The sequence below is a fragment of the Saccopteryx bilineata genome, chromosome 10 (assembly GCF_036850765.1).
Source record: "Saccopteryx bilineata isolate mSacBil1 chromosome 10, mSacBil1_pri_phased_curated, whole genome shotgun sequence".
Taxonomy (NCBI): domain Eukaryota; kingdom Metazoa; phylum Chordata; class Mammalia; order Chiroptera; family Emballonuridae; genus Saccopteryx; species Saccopteryx bilineata.
The window spans coordinates 4,500,817-4,516,300 of record NC_089499.1 but is presented as its reverse complement, the minus strand read 5'-3'; the positions used below and the strand labels follow the sequence as shown (position 1 = coordinate 4,516,300).

Below are 15,484 nucleotides of genomic sequence, written 5' to 3'. Positions count from 1 at the left end.
ACCCAACACCCAGCACCATCCCGGGAGAGCTGCACTGGCTCAGCACAGACCCAACACCCAGCACCATCCCGGGAGAGCTGCACTGGCTCAGCACAGACCCGACACCCAGCACCATCCCGGGAGAGCTGCACTGGCTCAGCACAGACCCGACACCCAGCACCATCCCGGGAGAGCTGCACTGGCTCAGCACAGACCCGACACCCAGCACCATCCCGGGAGAGCTGCACTGGCTCAGCACAGACCCGACACCCAGCACCATCCCGGGAGAGCTGCACTGGCTCAGCACAGACCCGACACCCAGCACCATCCCGGGAGAGCTGCACTGGCTCAGCACAGACCCAACACCCAGCACCATCCCGGGAGAGCTGCACTGGCTCAGCACAGACCCGACACCCAGCACCATCCCGGGAGATCTGCACTGGCTCAGCACAGACCTGACACCCAGCACTATCCCGGGAGAGCTGCACTGGCTCAGCACAGACCCGACACCCAGCACCATCCCGGGAGAGCTGCACTGGCTCAGCACAGACCCAACACCCAGCACCATCCCGGGAGAGCTGCACTGGCTCAGCACAGACCCGACACCCAGCACCATCCCGGGAGATCTGCACTGGCTCAGCACAGACCCGACACCCAGCACCATCCCGGGAGAGCTGCACTGGCTCAGCACAGACCCAACACCCAGCACCATCCCGGGAGAGCTGCACTGGCTCAGCACAGACCCGACACCCAGCACCATCCCGGGAGATCTGCACTGGCTCAGCACAGACCTGACACCCAGCACCATCCCGGGAGAGCTGCACTGGCTCAGCACAGACCTGACACCCAGCACCATCCCGGGAGATCTGCACTGGCTCAGCACAGACCCGACACCCAGCACCATCCCGGGAGAGCTGCACTGGCTCAGCACAGACCTGACACCCAGCACCATCCCGGGAGAGCTGCACTGGCTCAGCACAGACCCGACACCTAGCACCATCCCGGGAGAGCTGCACTGGCTCAGCACAGACCCGACACCCAGCACCATCCCGGGAGAGCTGCACTGGCTCAGCACAGACCCGACACCCAGCACCGTCCCGGGAGAGCTGCACTGGCTCAGCACAGACCCAACACCCAGCACCATCCCGGGAGAGCTGCACTGGCTCAGCACAGACCCGACACCCAGCACCATCCCGGGAGAGCTGCACTGGCTCAGCACAGACCCGACACCCAGCACCATCCCGGGAGAGCTGCACTGGCTCAGCACAGACCCGACACCCAGCACCATCCCGGGAGAGCTGCACTGGCTCAGCACAGACCCGACACCCAGCACCATCCCGGGAGATCTGCACTGGCTCAGCACAGACCCGACACCCAGCACCATCCCGGGAGAGCTGCACTGGCTCAGCACAGACCCGACACCCAGCACCATCCCGGGAGAGCTGCACTGGCTCAGCACAGACCCAACACCCAGCACCATCCCGGGAGAGCTGCCCTGGCTCAGCACAGACCCAACACCCAGCACCATCCCGGGAGAGCTGCACTGGCTCAGCACAGACCCAACACCCAGCACCATCCCGGGAGAGCTGCACTGGCTCAGCACAGACCCGACACCCAGCACCATCCCGGGAGAGCTGCCCTGGCTCAGCACAGACCCGACACCCAGCACCATCCCGGGAGAGCTGCACTGGCTCAGCACAGACCCGACACCCAGCACCATCCCGGGAGAGCTGCACTGGCTCAGCACAGACCCGACACCCAGCACCATCCCGGGAGAGCTGCACTGGCTCAGCACAGACCCAACACCCAGCACCATCCCGGGAGAGCTGCACTGGCTCAGCACAGACCCGACACCCAGCACCATCCCGGGAGATCTGCACTGGCTCAGCACAGACCTGACACCCAGCACCATCCCGGGAGAGCTGCACTGGCTCAGCACAGACCCGACACCCAGCACCATCCCGGGAGAGCTGCACTGGCTCAGCACAGACCCGACACCCAGCACCATCCCGGGAGAGCTGCACTGGCTCAGCACAGACCCAACACCCAGCACCATCCCGGGAGAGCTGCACTGGCTCAGCACAGACCCGACACCCAGCACCGTCCCGGGAGAGCTGCCCTGGCTCAGCACAGACCCGACACCCAGCACCATCCCGGGAGAGCTGCCCTGGCTCAGCACAGACCCGACACCCAGCACCATCCCGGGAGAGCTGCACTGGCTCAGCACAGACCCGACACCCAGCACCATCCCGGGAGAGCTGCACTGGCTCAGCACAGACCCGACACCCAGCACCATCCCGGGAGAGCTGCCCTGGCTCAGCACAGACCCGACACCCAGCACCATCCCGGGAGAGCTGCCCTGGCTCAGCACAGACCCGACACCCAGCACCGTCCCATCTTGCATCTGCTCACGCTGTCCCAGAACGCTCCACCCCACCCTGTCTTTGGAGCAGCTGGCTGAGGGAGAGCAAGGAGGAGCAGGTGACAGCAGTGGCTGCAGTGACCCTAGCTGGACTTAGCAGCAAGGAAGGCCCAGCATCAACTTCTAAATACAAATAGAGAAAACAGTCTTCAGGCCAAAGGTCAGCCGCTGCTTGGGGCTGACTGAGTCCCAGCTGATGCCCTACCCCGGGCTAGAGGCAGGCAGGCCAGCCTCCAGAGGCCCAGACACGGAGGGTAGCAGTGCCCGGGGGCCCTGGACGCACCCATGCGGGGCAACCAGGCTGGCACTGGCCAGCTCTCAGGAGGGGCCGTGACTGAGTGGGGCAGAAGCCAGGGCTCATCTAGGAACCCAGAACAGGTGAGTCCCTGCTCAGACGCAGGCCCCGCCCCTCCTGACGACACAGCACAGTGAACAGCCAGTCACTGCCCGCTACAAGGCCGTGATGCACCTTTCACTCATAAAGCCACCCCCACAGATAACACACCGACAATGCTTTTGGAATCTGGGTTCAAGTGCTTTCAGACAGACATGTTACAATTCTGACAGCCAGAAAGTAAAAGGGAAAGAGAGGCTGCACAAGTCACATGCCTTGAAGTCAAGCGCTCCCCTCATTTGTGGGAAGGGAGACAGAGCAGCAGAAACGTGGCCGACGGCCCCACCGCCACTGCCACTCGGGCCTCCACCAGCCCAGGTCCGTCATTTTCTTAGGCACCCGCAGGCAGAGGACCATGCAGGGACTCACCTGCCGTGCTCGCAGTACGAGTGGACACACTCCCGACTGGTCTTGTCCCACAGCTTGACAGTCTTGTCGTCACTGGCGGACACGATGAGCCGCCCGTCAGGGGAGAACCTAAATCAGGCAGGCACGAGTGACACCACAGACGGCAGGTGTCGCTGGTGCCACCTACCACCTCCCGCAGCCACCCTCCTGCACTGCCCAGTGTCTGTGCCCAGGGACCAGTGGGGCTACACGCCCTGCTCTGGCCCTGTGGGCAGGTGGCTTCCACTCCGTGGGGCGGGGCGGGCGCGGGAGGCCCCGGCACCTCTCATGGGACAGGGCGGTGCTCATGGAGCCGTCAGCATTCAGGGGGCCTAAAGCACCACCCGTCCCAGGTCCCAAGCAGACACATGATGCTGAGCATGGCTCAGCAACACCTCCTGCCAACAAGGAGAAGGTCCTGGGACCCCACCATGAAGCCACTGCAGGCTCAACACGCGTCTGCTGGACCAGCCACTCCTGTTTTCAGGAGCCTGGTCCGGAGGCCTCTCAGAGCAATCAAGGACCTCCCAGGACCAAGGAACAGGTGCCCTGGTGTACACATAACATGCACGGGGTCCCCAGAAGAACACAGCCAGTCCCCGACCTCTGATTCCCATGGTTTCGTGTGCCCAGACACCCCCAACCTCTTCCACTGGAGCAGAGATTTGACAGGTGAGATCTCTGTAGAAAATGCCCTGATGAGCTGGCTCAGTGGTAGAGTGTAAGCCCGGCATGTGAATGTCTGGGGTTCGATTCCTGGTCAGGGCACACAGGAAAAGCAACCACCTGCTTCTCCACCCTTCCCCCTAGCCCTTCTCTCTCTCTTTGTCCCTCCTGCGGCCGTGGCTTGATTGGTTCAAGCATATCAGTCCAGACACTAAGGATGGTTCTGTGAAGCCTCCACCTCAGGTGCTAAAAACAGCTCAGTTGCAAGCGTGGCCCCAGATGGGCAGAGCATCAGCCCCAGATGGAGGTTGCCTGGTGGATCCCAGTTGGGGTGCATGCGGGAATCAGACTATCTCCTTCCTCTCACTTGGAAAAGAAGGGAAAAAAATTAAATTAAAAACTAAAAGGACAGAAAATGCTGGAAGTAGACACATCTGTCTACAATTCCTGGACCATGAAAGGTTCTGTGGGCCACCCCACTCCCACAGCACTGCCCCCTATACCAGAGGGAGAGCCAGCCTCCAGACCAGCGCCCTCAGAAGCCTGGGCTCTACCTGGCAGTCCTGGAGCAAAGTCAAGCTGAGGAACAGAACACGCCAGCAGAGAGTAGGCAAGCTTAGTGCCAGACTCAGGTCAACCCAGCTCTGCCACCTCCCACTGTGCCCTGGGGCAAGACACTGCCCTGTTCTGAGCCTCGGAGTCCTCACCCACAGCGGGAGTGACACCACCCACTCGCAGGACTCCCAGGAGGAATCAGCAGGGAATGGAGGCAGGCAGCACGGACACCATTGTTGCTGTTGTTGCTATAAGTGGCCCTGCTGTCCACCTCAGGCTGTGCGGGCACAGGTGAGGTCACTGTGGCTGGCATGGGATCACTTACTTGGCACGCATTAGCTCAGTGAGGCTTCTCAACAGTTTATCCTGGAGAAGCTCTTACTGTTCTCATTTCCCAGACGAAAAAGATTAAAGAGTGGCTACCCTGCTCAAGGTCCTGCTGCTGACCCCGGCAGCCCCTCTGCGCCCGCCCCCAGGCCCCTCCGGGGGTTGCGGGCAGGACGCTCACCTGGCACAGCGGACCCAGCTGATGTGCTGGACCCCCGGCAGCCCCTCTGCGCCCGCCCCCAGGCCCCTCCGGGGGTTGCGGGCAGAGCACTGACCTGGCACAGCGGACCCAGTTGATGTGCTGGCTCAGGGAGAACAGGAATTTCTGGCGATGAGTCGACCACACCTTAACTGTCTTGTCATCAGAGGCTGTCACGAGGGACTGGCCATCGCTGCAGAAATGGACGCTCCTCACTGTGGCCGTGTGGGCACGAAACACCGTTGACTCGCCTTTGCTGTGGGGAGAGGCATCCAGAGTCAGTGACACAAGAGCCCACGAGCACGTGAAAGCTCTCCCCACCCCCGGAGCCCTTTCCCACGTCCATCCGGGCCTGAGTGTCCAGGGTCTCCTCCTTGGAGCAGAGCCCCGTCACCCACATGCGGGCAGCAGCAGGCACGTCTCTTCCAGGAGGGCAGAGGTCAGCCCCGAATTCCTCTCCTGACTCTGATGGGAAGGCCCCAACTGAAGTCTTAGCTCCTGGTGGCACCTATCGGGGGTGGGGGGATGTCCTACTGTGACCAGTCCAGAGACACGTGCGGACCCTGGTGGGAACAGCGCTGGTCCCAGGGCCCCAGAGTCAGACAAGCGCCTCGAAGTCTATAACTCACACATTGGGTACCCAGATGCGGACGGTTTTGTCACGAGAGCCTGAAGCCAGCAGGTGTCCAGAAGGGGAGAAGTTCACAGAGGTGACAGCGTCCTTGTGGCCCGTGAAGCGGTAGGCACGCGACTGGGGCTTCATGTGCCAGACCATGAGGCACGAGTCCATGGAGCCGCTGGCTGAGGAGAGCGGGCACACTGTGACTTCGGCTGCAGCAGGCCTCGAGTCTCCCCCGGGACCTCGGGAGGACGGGGACAGGAGCAGCCGAACAGGCCACACTCCAGCGAATGCTGACTCGGAGTTTGGAGCAGGTCCACGTGGGAACCAGACCAAGAGATGCCCTTCGTGGCCAGCCCCCTGCGCTGGAACCCAGGGGGCCCCTGAGAAAACCCATCTCCCATCGGGCCCAGGTCTCCCAGACACACCCTCCCAACACCGGGGAGCTAGCCCAACCCAAACGGCTTGTACCACTCAGATGCCTAGAGGAGATCCCCAAAACGGACCAAAAATCATGTTTCTATTTAACCTAAAGTGCCACAGGGCCAACAGCCTCTGGCAGGGGACCGTGGCCGTAAGATGAAGGGGAAATCTCGCCCACAGAAAGAAGGAAGCCACACCCATGACAGGTGTGTATGAAACCCGGGCGGCCAAGCGCAGGGACACAGGGCGGTGGGCCCTGCTCCATGCCCTTCTCTCGGGTAGGCACCTCCCACCAGGCATGCCCGTGCTACTGCGGACAACGGACAACGAATCATGGCGGCCCGGGGAAAAGGAAGCCAGACCCAGGAACTGTCTGTCTGGGGAGCTCAGGGAAAACCCCAGAATCTGGTCTCACCCTCAAAGGCTGTGTGGACTTAGGAAGGCCCAACCTCTCTGAACCTCACACTGTCCCTGCATGTAGAATGGAGCTCACAAAGCCCGTGCCCGGAGAGCCAGCTGCAGGAAGCAAGGTACAGGTCTAGAAAGAGCACATGGGTCCCCACAGCGTCCTGTTCTCCGATACACACACCTCCAGGGGGAAGCTTGGCCTTCTCAGCTCATGAACTAGTGCTTAACGCAAGATGCCGCCTCTTACCCAAATGCTTCGTGTTGAGACTGAAGTCCACACAGGTAACTGCATCTCGGTGGCCCTTAAAATGCCTCTCCAGCGAGGGGTCCTCCTGGGGGGAAACCAGGGTCAAATGTGTGAAAGCTGGATGAGGATGAGGCTTTCGAAGCTTTCCCGGGGCCCAAACCCTTTAAAATGGTAGCAGAATGATCTCGCACCGAGACAAACTTAAGAAACCCACTAAAAGATGGTTAAAACTAATAAATTCAGCAGAGTTGTAGAATATCAACTCAGTATACAAAAGTCAACTGTATTTTTGTACTCCAGCAATGAACAATCTGGAAAGAGTCAGGTAACAATCCCATTCGAGATTTTATATATATATATATATATATATATATATATATATATATATATATATATATATATTTTTTTTTTTTTTTTTTTTTTTGTATTTTTCTGAAGCTGGAAACGAGGAGACAGTCAGACTCCCGCAAGCGCCCGACCAGGATCTACCCGGCACGCCCACCAGGGGGCATCGCTCTGTTGCGACCAGAGCCACTCCAGCGCCTGGGGCAGAGGCCAAGGAGCCATCACCAGTGCCAGGGCCATCTTTGCTCCAATGGAGCCTTGGCTGCGGGAGGGAGAGGGGGAGGGGTGGAGAAGCAGATGGGCACTTCTCCTGTGTGCCCTGGCCGGGAATCAAACCCGGGACTTCTGCACGCCAGGCCGATGCTCTACCACTGAGCCAACCGGCCAGGGCTCGTGATATATTTTTAAAATATAAAATAGGAATATTTAATGAAAGTATAAAGCTACATCCAGTGAAAACAACAAACCACCACTGAAAGATATTTAGAAAGAACTAGAAAAATGGAAAGACAGCCCATGTGCATAGTTTGGGAAACCTGAAATTTTTATGGTGTACTACACCCCAAATTGTTCTACAGTTCAAACTAATCCCTAAGAATATCCCAGGGGCCTTTTTTTTTCTTTTTTCAGAAATTGACAAACTGATCCTAAAATTCATATTTAGAAGGTGAAACAGCCAGAATAGACAAAAAATTTTTTAATATTTTAAAAAAGAAATGAAAAGATCAGTGCCACTATAGAAAAGTTTGGTTGTGCCTCAAAAAGTTGAAGTTACTTATCAAATGACCCAGCCACTCGAGGTAAACACCCAAAAGACTTGGAAACATGTTCACACAACAACCTGTGCACCAGTATTCATAGCAGGACTAGTCTTTTTTTTTAATATGCAATTTAAAGTTTTTAACGTATTGTGTTGACATGGTTTCAAGTGTCCCACTCAATATTAACGCCCTCCACAAACCGCATTGTGCCCCTCCATGCAGTACTTGTCTAACAGATAAAGAGGACAAACCAAATGCCTTCAAAGGAAGAATGGAGCAACAAAAATGTGCTCTCCCCACATGATGGAATATTACTCGTCCAGGAAGGCGTGAAGCACCAACACATGCTACAACATGGGTGAACCTTGGAAACACATTCCTAGTGAAAGAAGCCAGACACAACAGGCCACATTCTGTCTGATCCCGTTTATACAAAATGTCCCCCGGAGGCAAGGACAGAACATAGACGACTGTTTGCCAGGGGCTGGGGGAGGGAGGAAAACAGGAAGGAAGGGAAGTGAATGCTTAATAGGCACAGGGGTTTCTGAGTTGACAAAAATGTTCCAGGATTAGACAGTGACAATGGTTGCATGACACTGTGAGGTTACTAACAACCGTTGAATTTTACATCTTTTAAAATGTTGATTTTATTGATTTTAGAGAGAGGAAAGGAGAGTGGGAGGGAGAGAGACAGAAACATCAACGTGTTCCTGTATGCATCCTGACCGGGCATCGCACCAACCTCTGTGCTTCCAGATGATGCGCCAACCAACCAAGCCATCCGGCCAGGGCTGAATCTCACGTATGAAAAAGATGAACTCGCTTGACCAGGCGGTGGCGCAGTGGATAGAGCATCGGACTGGGATGCAGAGGACCCAGGTTCGAGACCCCGAGGTCGCCAGCTTGAGCTTGGGCTCATCTGGTTTGAGCAAAGCTCACCAGCTTGGACCCAAGGTCGCTGCCTCCAGCAAGGGGTTTCTCGTTCTGCTGAAAGCCCGCGGTCAAGGCACATATGAGAAAGCAATCAATGAACAACTAAGGTGTTGCAACGCGCAATGAAAAACGAATGATTGATGCTTCTCATCTCTCTCCGTTCCTGTCTGTCCCTGTCTATCCCTCTCTCTGACTCACTCTCTGTCTCTGTAATAAATAAATAAACAAACAAACAAACAAAATTAAAAAAAAAAAAAAAAAAAAGATGAACTCGGCCCTGGCCGGTTGGCTCAGCGGTAGAGCGTCGGCCTGACGTGTAGAAGTCCCGGGTTCGATTCCCGGCCAGGGCACACAGGAGAAGCGCCCAGTTGCTTCTCCACCCCCCCCCCTTCCTCTCTGTCTCTCTCTTCCCCTCCTGCAGCCAAGGCTCCATTGGAGCAAAGATGGCCCAGGCGCTGGGGATGGCTCCTTGGCCTCTGCCCCGGGCGCTAGAGTGGCTCTGGTTGCGGCAGAGCCACACCCCGGAGGGGCAGAGCATCACCCCCTGGTGGGCAGAGCTTGCCCCTGGTGGGCGTGCCGGTTGGATCCCGGTCGGGCGCATGTGGGAGTCTGTCTGACTGTCTCTCCCTATTTCCAGCTTCAGAAAAATACAAAAAAAAAAAAAAAATGATGAACTCTAGGATACGTAATATCTCAAGTTATTTTTTTAAGACTGAAGGGGGGGAAAATGGGGGTTTTTGAGCACCCTCATCTCAGGAACCTGGATGCACCAACATCCTAGATGCTCAATCCCAGTGTGAATGGCCAGTGAACCCAAAGGTCAGCCCTGGAGAGGCCACTGGTGGCATCACCGCCATCTCCACACCACCAAGAGTCAGAGAAGCCCTAGATCAAGACCCCGCTTAGGAAGACATGAAGCTCATACCCCAAAGACTACATCCAACAGCAGCTCCTGTCTTAGCTCTTGAGGAGTTCAATCCCAGCATGCAAACATCTCCCCTGCCCCAACTACCAGAAACCTCAAAGAAGCATTTTGGGCCTGACCAGGCGGTGGTGCAGTGGCTAGAGCGTTGGACTGGGATGTGGAGGCCCCAGGTTCGAAACCCAGAGGTCGCCGGCTTGAGCGCGGGCTCACCAGCTTGAGCACAGGATTGCTGGTTTGAGCAAGGGGTCACTGGCTCAGCGGTAGCCCCCTGATCAAGGCATATATGAGAAATCAATCAATGAACAACTAAGGTGCCGCAATGAAGAATTGATGCTTCTCATCTCTCTCCCTTCCTGTCTGTCCCTCTCTTTGTTACAAAAAAAAAAAAAAGCATTCTGGGTGCACCAGGGAGCCCAGCAAGGCCACTGCCATCCTACAGAGCTATAACCAGAAAAAGGTCTCCAAGGCCCAGTGCCCAGCTCCACCCCCAACACACCTGCCTGGGCTCCCCTTTCAACAGGAGAGGGAGTGGCAGCTGGGGGAGGTACCCCAGCGGAGCAGCAACTGCCTACCTGAGATTCTGGTAACAACAAGAGTAAGGTAACGCCTACCTCTAGGCTCGGTGGGCAGACGCAAGTTCAGGTCCATCCCTCACCAGGGACCCCTGAAACCTCCCAACACCCTCTCCCCCAACCCACAGTCTCTGTGGCTCATCTCCCCCAAACGTGCTTTATATACTGGGGGCGCGGGTGTCTTGCGAGAAGAGCACTAGAGTAAGGGGGTCAAAAATGCCCGGGTCCTAAGTTGGGCCCCAGGATCAAGTCCACAGATGCCTGAAGGGACCAAAAGGCCACCACCCAGCCTCCTGGACACTCAACCCGGCCAAAAGGCCAGGCAAGTTCGAAACCGCTCCTCCCTCCCTCCCCCCACCACCAAAAAAAGGGCTGCGGCGTGCTCCCCTCTGGCCCCCGGAGGACCGTTCGTCTCGGTCGCCCGCACAGGGCCGGACACGCAGGGGGCGCTCACTGGGGGCTCCGACCCGGCGCCCCCGGCACAGGCGGTAAACTGAGGCCGCAGAGGACGGGCTCGGACCCGGACTCCCACCCGCGCCCTCGCGGCCAGCGCCCCTACCGGCGCCCAGAGTCGCCACGGGGAGATGGGAGACTAAGGCTCGGGCGGCCGCCGCCGCTGCCCGCAGAGACCTACCGGACAGGGCGCGGCCATGGCGGGGCCGGGGCGCCCCAGGCGCTGGAGGAGTCCGAGGAGGCAGCCGCCGCCGTCGCGGCGCGTTTAGTTTCCGCGCCCCCAACCGCCGCCAATAGCAACGCCGGTCGCGTCCCCGCGACCCGCCCCCCGCGATTAAAGGGGACGCGGCGCCTCGGCTCCTTGCTCTCCGACCGGAAGCAGAGCGGTGGGTCCGGCTCCACGATCTCTGCCCCGACCTTTGCCGGGCCAGGCAGCCTACGGAGCGCGCGGCCAAAGGTCTCCGTCCACCGCCGCTCATCCTCCCTGAGAATTTAGACAGCACTGGGTGAGGGGGTCGCCCCACCCTCCCGAAACCCCGCAGCCAAAATGGTGGGCTTAGCCTTCTGGGAAATGCAGTTCCAAGACGGGCCCGCACCTTGCGTCTGGAGGAAGGTGGAACTACATTTCCCAAGATGCCTTGAGGGCGGGAGGGAGCCCAGGATTAACTACCCCGGCAAAAGCGTTAGGAATCCCGGAAGAGAGTCCTTGTATGTTGGTCCTCTTCATGATCAGTACCTTATTAAGAGACGGTTCTTTCAGAAATTCTTTAAATAGTTCGCTCTTCCCAACGCCCTTAAAATGAGTGAAGACTTTAAAAGAAAACCCACTAGTGGGGCGCGCTCCCAGAAGGCAGAGCTTTCCCCTCCTCCTTCCCCTCTTCTTTCCCCGGGGCGCGTTTTTCTAAACTGAGACACCACCAGATTTGCAACCAGGGGAGCATTGGGCAGTGGCAGCTCAACCCGGGCCAACCCCATGAACCTGCCTCCAAGGCCTCCTCTTCTCTGCTTTTCTCCCTGCATGGCCAATAAAGTCTTCTTTGCTTGATGCATAAATAGAGTAGATAGATAATGATGATAGATAGATAGATAGATAGATAGATAACTTGGAATCACATCTGTGGAGTGGAGAGACCTAGGTTCCCTTCTCAGTTCTTGTGCTTCGTGTGTGACCTAGAGGTGGGGGGAATTCCTCTGCTCTGTGGGCCTTGATTTCCCCATTTGTAATGTATATGAGGGAGTATGGTGCAGCCTGGCCCTCCCAGGACTCTTCAGCCCTGTTAAGACCTTGTAAGTTAATTACATGTTTAACAGGGACGGCCGGGCCTGGCCGATGCCCGCTTGGTTAGAGCATCCTCCCAAAGTGCAGGGGCGGTGGATTCGATCCAGGGTCCAGACGCATGCAGGAACAGATCTGATGTTCCTGTCTCTTCCTCTCTCCCTAAAATCAATCAATTAAAAAAAATTTTTTAATAAAATAAAATAATAAAGGGAAAATGACAAAATAGAAATTTAAGTAAAAAATATTTTTAAGGAGAAGGCAGCAATCCAGGGGCCTGGCCACCAGAGGCCGTTGCGCTCACATTCTGCAGTGGGAAGGCCCAGGCCCAGTCTCTAGATCTTTCTCTACTCCTCCTCACTCCCAGCATCTTCCCAACCTGGAACTGAAGAGGGGCCATCCTGCCCCCTGGGGGGTGGGGGGAGGGCAGGAATGTTTTGGACCGGATGTTTTGCAGATTAAGGAAACTTCTGTGGAGGTAAGAACGTCCAGGATAAGTTTTATGAGTTTATTTGATTCAGTATTTTGAGGACGTGCCAGGAAGCAAAATCTCAACAGATTGAGAAAATGCTTGGAGAATGGCAGGACCGCAGTTTACTTTATACATTGGAATCAAAGGAGAAGTGAGGAAGGTTACATGAGATCTACTGATGCTGGATGAAAGAAGCAGGAGAAAGTAAAGTGGAGAGATCGCTAGGAAGAGAGAAAGATAAAACGGAGAGACATTCTTCTGTCACACTGGTCGGTACAGAACAGGAAATCGACTTTCACAGGAAACAGAGATGGTCTCAGGCGACAAGATACCAGTGAGGGTGATCCTGTGCTCTGATACCTGCACTTGTGCCTTCCAGAGGTCCGAAAAAGAAAATTACTCTGATATTTCAAAGGTATGTTGTCATAAATGCATAAGAACAATGGACAGCCTCACTTAAGGTCAAGATTGACCTTTTGGCTCAGGAAACTATAGACCTGGGATGTGACTACCCACTATGGCCTGCCCAGTTGGGAATTTGGGATCAGACCATCCTGTGTGGTTACTTTTGGTCACTGAACTCGGCAGGACTTCCATTTCCGCCCCATAGCTTGTCAGGTTTATTACTTAGCCCCTTTGTTGTTCACACTTCCATTGTCTCTCCTGGGAAGGCTGGCTTGGCCAGATCCCAACACTGATTAGGATGTAGCCAGGCCTAAGGTTTCTGACTACATCTGAGACCTAACATGGTGGTTACTAGACCTGCAAATCAGAGCCCGATTCAATAAGCTGAGAAACTGGCACATGCAGGAAGCTGGAATATGGGGAATGAGGCTCTCCTTTCGACCTGGAAGGTCTAGGGCCAGATACAAAAAACAGAGCTAGTCTGACCTGTGGTGACACAGTGGTTAGAGCATCAACCTGGAATGCTGGGGTCGCTGGTTTGAAACCTGGGCTTACTGGCTCAAGATACATATGAGAAGCAGAAGCAATCATGGACAACTAAAGTGACACAACTATGAGTTGATGCTTCTCATCTTTCTCCCTTCCTGTCTCTCTCTCTCACTCACTAGAATATATATATATATATATGTATATATATATATGTATATATGTATATATATGTATATAGTATCACTGACAGCCTGGAATTGTTCAACACTGTTTAAAGGATGCTTTTTTAAGCCATGGAACACCCCTGGACTACAGGAGCTTGTAATCGACAAAACTGAACATAGAGAAACCCTATCTTCTATCCTTACCTGTCAGAGAGGAGGAACAGGGGCTGCCCTACCCTCTCTTGCTCATTTATTCTCCAAAAAATGCAACATCACACAGACAACTCGGGATCTACCACCGGCAAAACCTGCCTAAGCCAAGATTGGTGCCTCCACTTTCTGACCAAGCAGCCCCCACCCCATGTCCTCTCCACCAGATTGGACTCCATATCTGACTAGGGCCTCCATGTTGGTTGGACAGGGCTTATTGTGGAAGGAACCTCAGTGTTGGGGGGTCTTCTATATTGAGGGGGGGCTGGAAGATAGCTTCTTTTTCAGGTTCCCTCGTGGCAGGGATGTCTCTGTCCTGATACAAAGCCCACTTAACAGTCCCCACTGTGAGAGCCTCCTTCTCTGGCGTCACTCCCAGACCCCCCCACCACACCACCCCCCACCCCAGGGCCAGGCTCCTGTGCCTGGGAAGCCCGGCATGGCGGGGCAGGGCAGGGCAGCTCAGGCTTGCCCCAGGGCCCAGCGGATCCAGGGGTAAGTCCAGGCCCTTCCTCCTCCAAGCTGGGTGATCTAGCAGGAGTCACACCAGCTCTTTGAGCCTCTGTGTCTTCGAATGTAAAGCAGTCGTAATAACCCTGCCACAGTGGGGGAGGGAGAATTCCACGAGCTGTTACTTCATGTCAGAGCCTGATGTTGAGCAGCCACTGAATACATGTGACTTCTCATTTGACCTCAGTCACATCACGTTCCCCCTCTGCTCTGACGACTGGGCCCCACACCTCTCCGCCTCCGCTCCCACCACCCCCTGGCGCTCTCTGCTCCAGCCACGATGGTCTTCTCACCATCTGTTCTTTGAACAGCAATGTGCCAAACACACTCATCTTAGGACTCTTGCGCTGGCTCTTGTTGGGGTGTCCGTTCAGCTCAGCCCATCACTTCCATCGGGATGCTGTTCAAACTCACATTCCCAGTGCAGCCGTCCCCGCCCACGCCGCTGAAAACTCCCTTTTCCCTGCTTTATTGTCCACCAGCGACTCGTCACCATCTGACACGCTGGGCTGGTGGGCTCATTGTCTTCTCCCCTGGGAATGTCGGCTCTGGGGAACAGATGTGGCCATGCTGCTGCACCCAGTACAGGGCCTGCACAGAGTTGGGGCACAATAAACATTTGCCAAATAAATAAACAAATCATGACAAGATTGCTCATAGATCGTAATGGGATCTGGGATGGGGAGGACTTGTTCTCTGCAGGAGACGGGAAGGGAGTAAGGTAACCAGGAATAGCTTCTCGGGGGTGTGGGCAGGAAGATCTGGACTCTGGGACACCAGGAGGGTGTAGGTTGACAGGAGAGAAGACGGAGGACAGTTCCAGTGCAGGGAGCAGCCTAGGCAAAGGTCTAGTGACAGGACTGAACATGTAGTTTCTGGGGAGTGGGGGCAAAGCTGGGGGCTCAGGAGTAAGGTTTGATGGCAAGGCCAAATGTAGATGAGTCTCATGAGGACACTCCCCTCCTAGGACTGGGTGAGCCCAAAGAGACCCCTTACAGATGGAGCTTCGGACCAGGCCTGCTTATTTTGGGAATCACCTGGATAAATAAAATGAAGGCCAAAAATCATATGATATATCAAGAGATGCAGAAAAAGTATTTGACAAATCCATCAGCTATTTACGATAAAAATTCTCAGCAAGGTGGTGACAGAGGGGACATACTTCAACATAAGACTAGCAGACTCTTCCTACAGGTCCCCACATGCATGTGCACACATGCGTAGTTATGAGTGCATGGGAAGCAAATCCCTCTCAAGGAGTTACACCCAGGAGGGCTGGAACAGGTGACCATGAGGCCTCAGCCTGCAGCCCCCCTGCGAAGAGCCATTGAGAGCAAGGCTCA

General features: G+C 55.8%; 1 protein-coding gene across 1 annotated transcript in view; it reads right to left on the bottom strand.

Moving 5' to 3' along the window:
• The window catches only part of POC1A (POC1 centriolar protein A), a 71,100-nt gene extending 60,074 nt beyond the window's left edge, over nucleotides 1-11,026 (bottom strand). The window contains exons 1-5 of the mRNA XM_066245404.1: nucleotides 10,797-11,026; nucleotides 6,627-6,711; nucleotides 5,559-5,730; nucleotides 5,006-5,185; nucleotides 3,165-3,272 (exon numbers count right to left, since the gene is read on the bottom strand). Coding sequence (XP_066101501.1) covers nucleotides 3,165-3,272; nucleotides 5,006-5,185; nucleotides 5,559-5,730; nucleotides 6,627-6,711; nucleotides 10,797-10,814 — 563 coding nt within the window. The 5' untranslated portion in view covers nucleotides 10,815-11,026. The remainder of the gene's footprint in view (nucleotides 1-3,164; nucleotides 3,273-5,005; nucleotides 5,186-5,558; nucleotides 5,731-6,626; nucleotides 6,712-10,796) is intronic.
• Nucleotides 11,027-15,484: the final 4,458 nt, after the last annotated feature.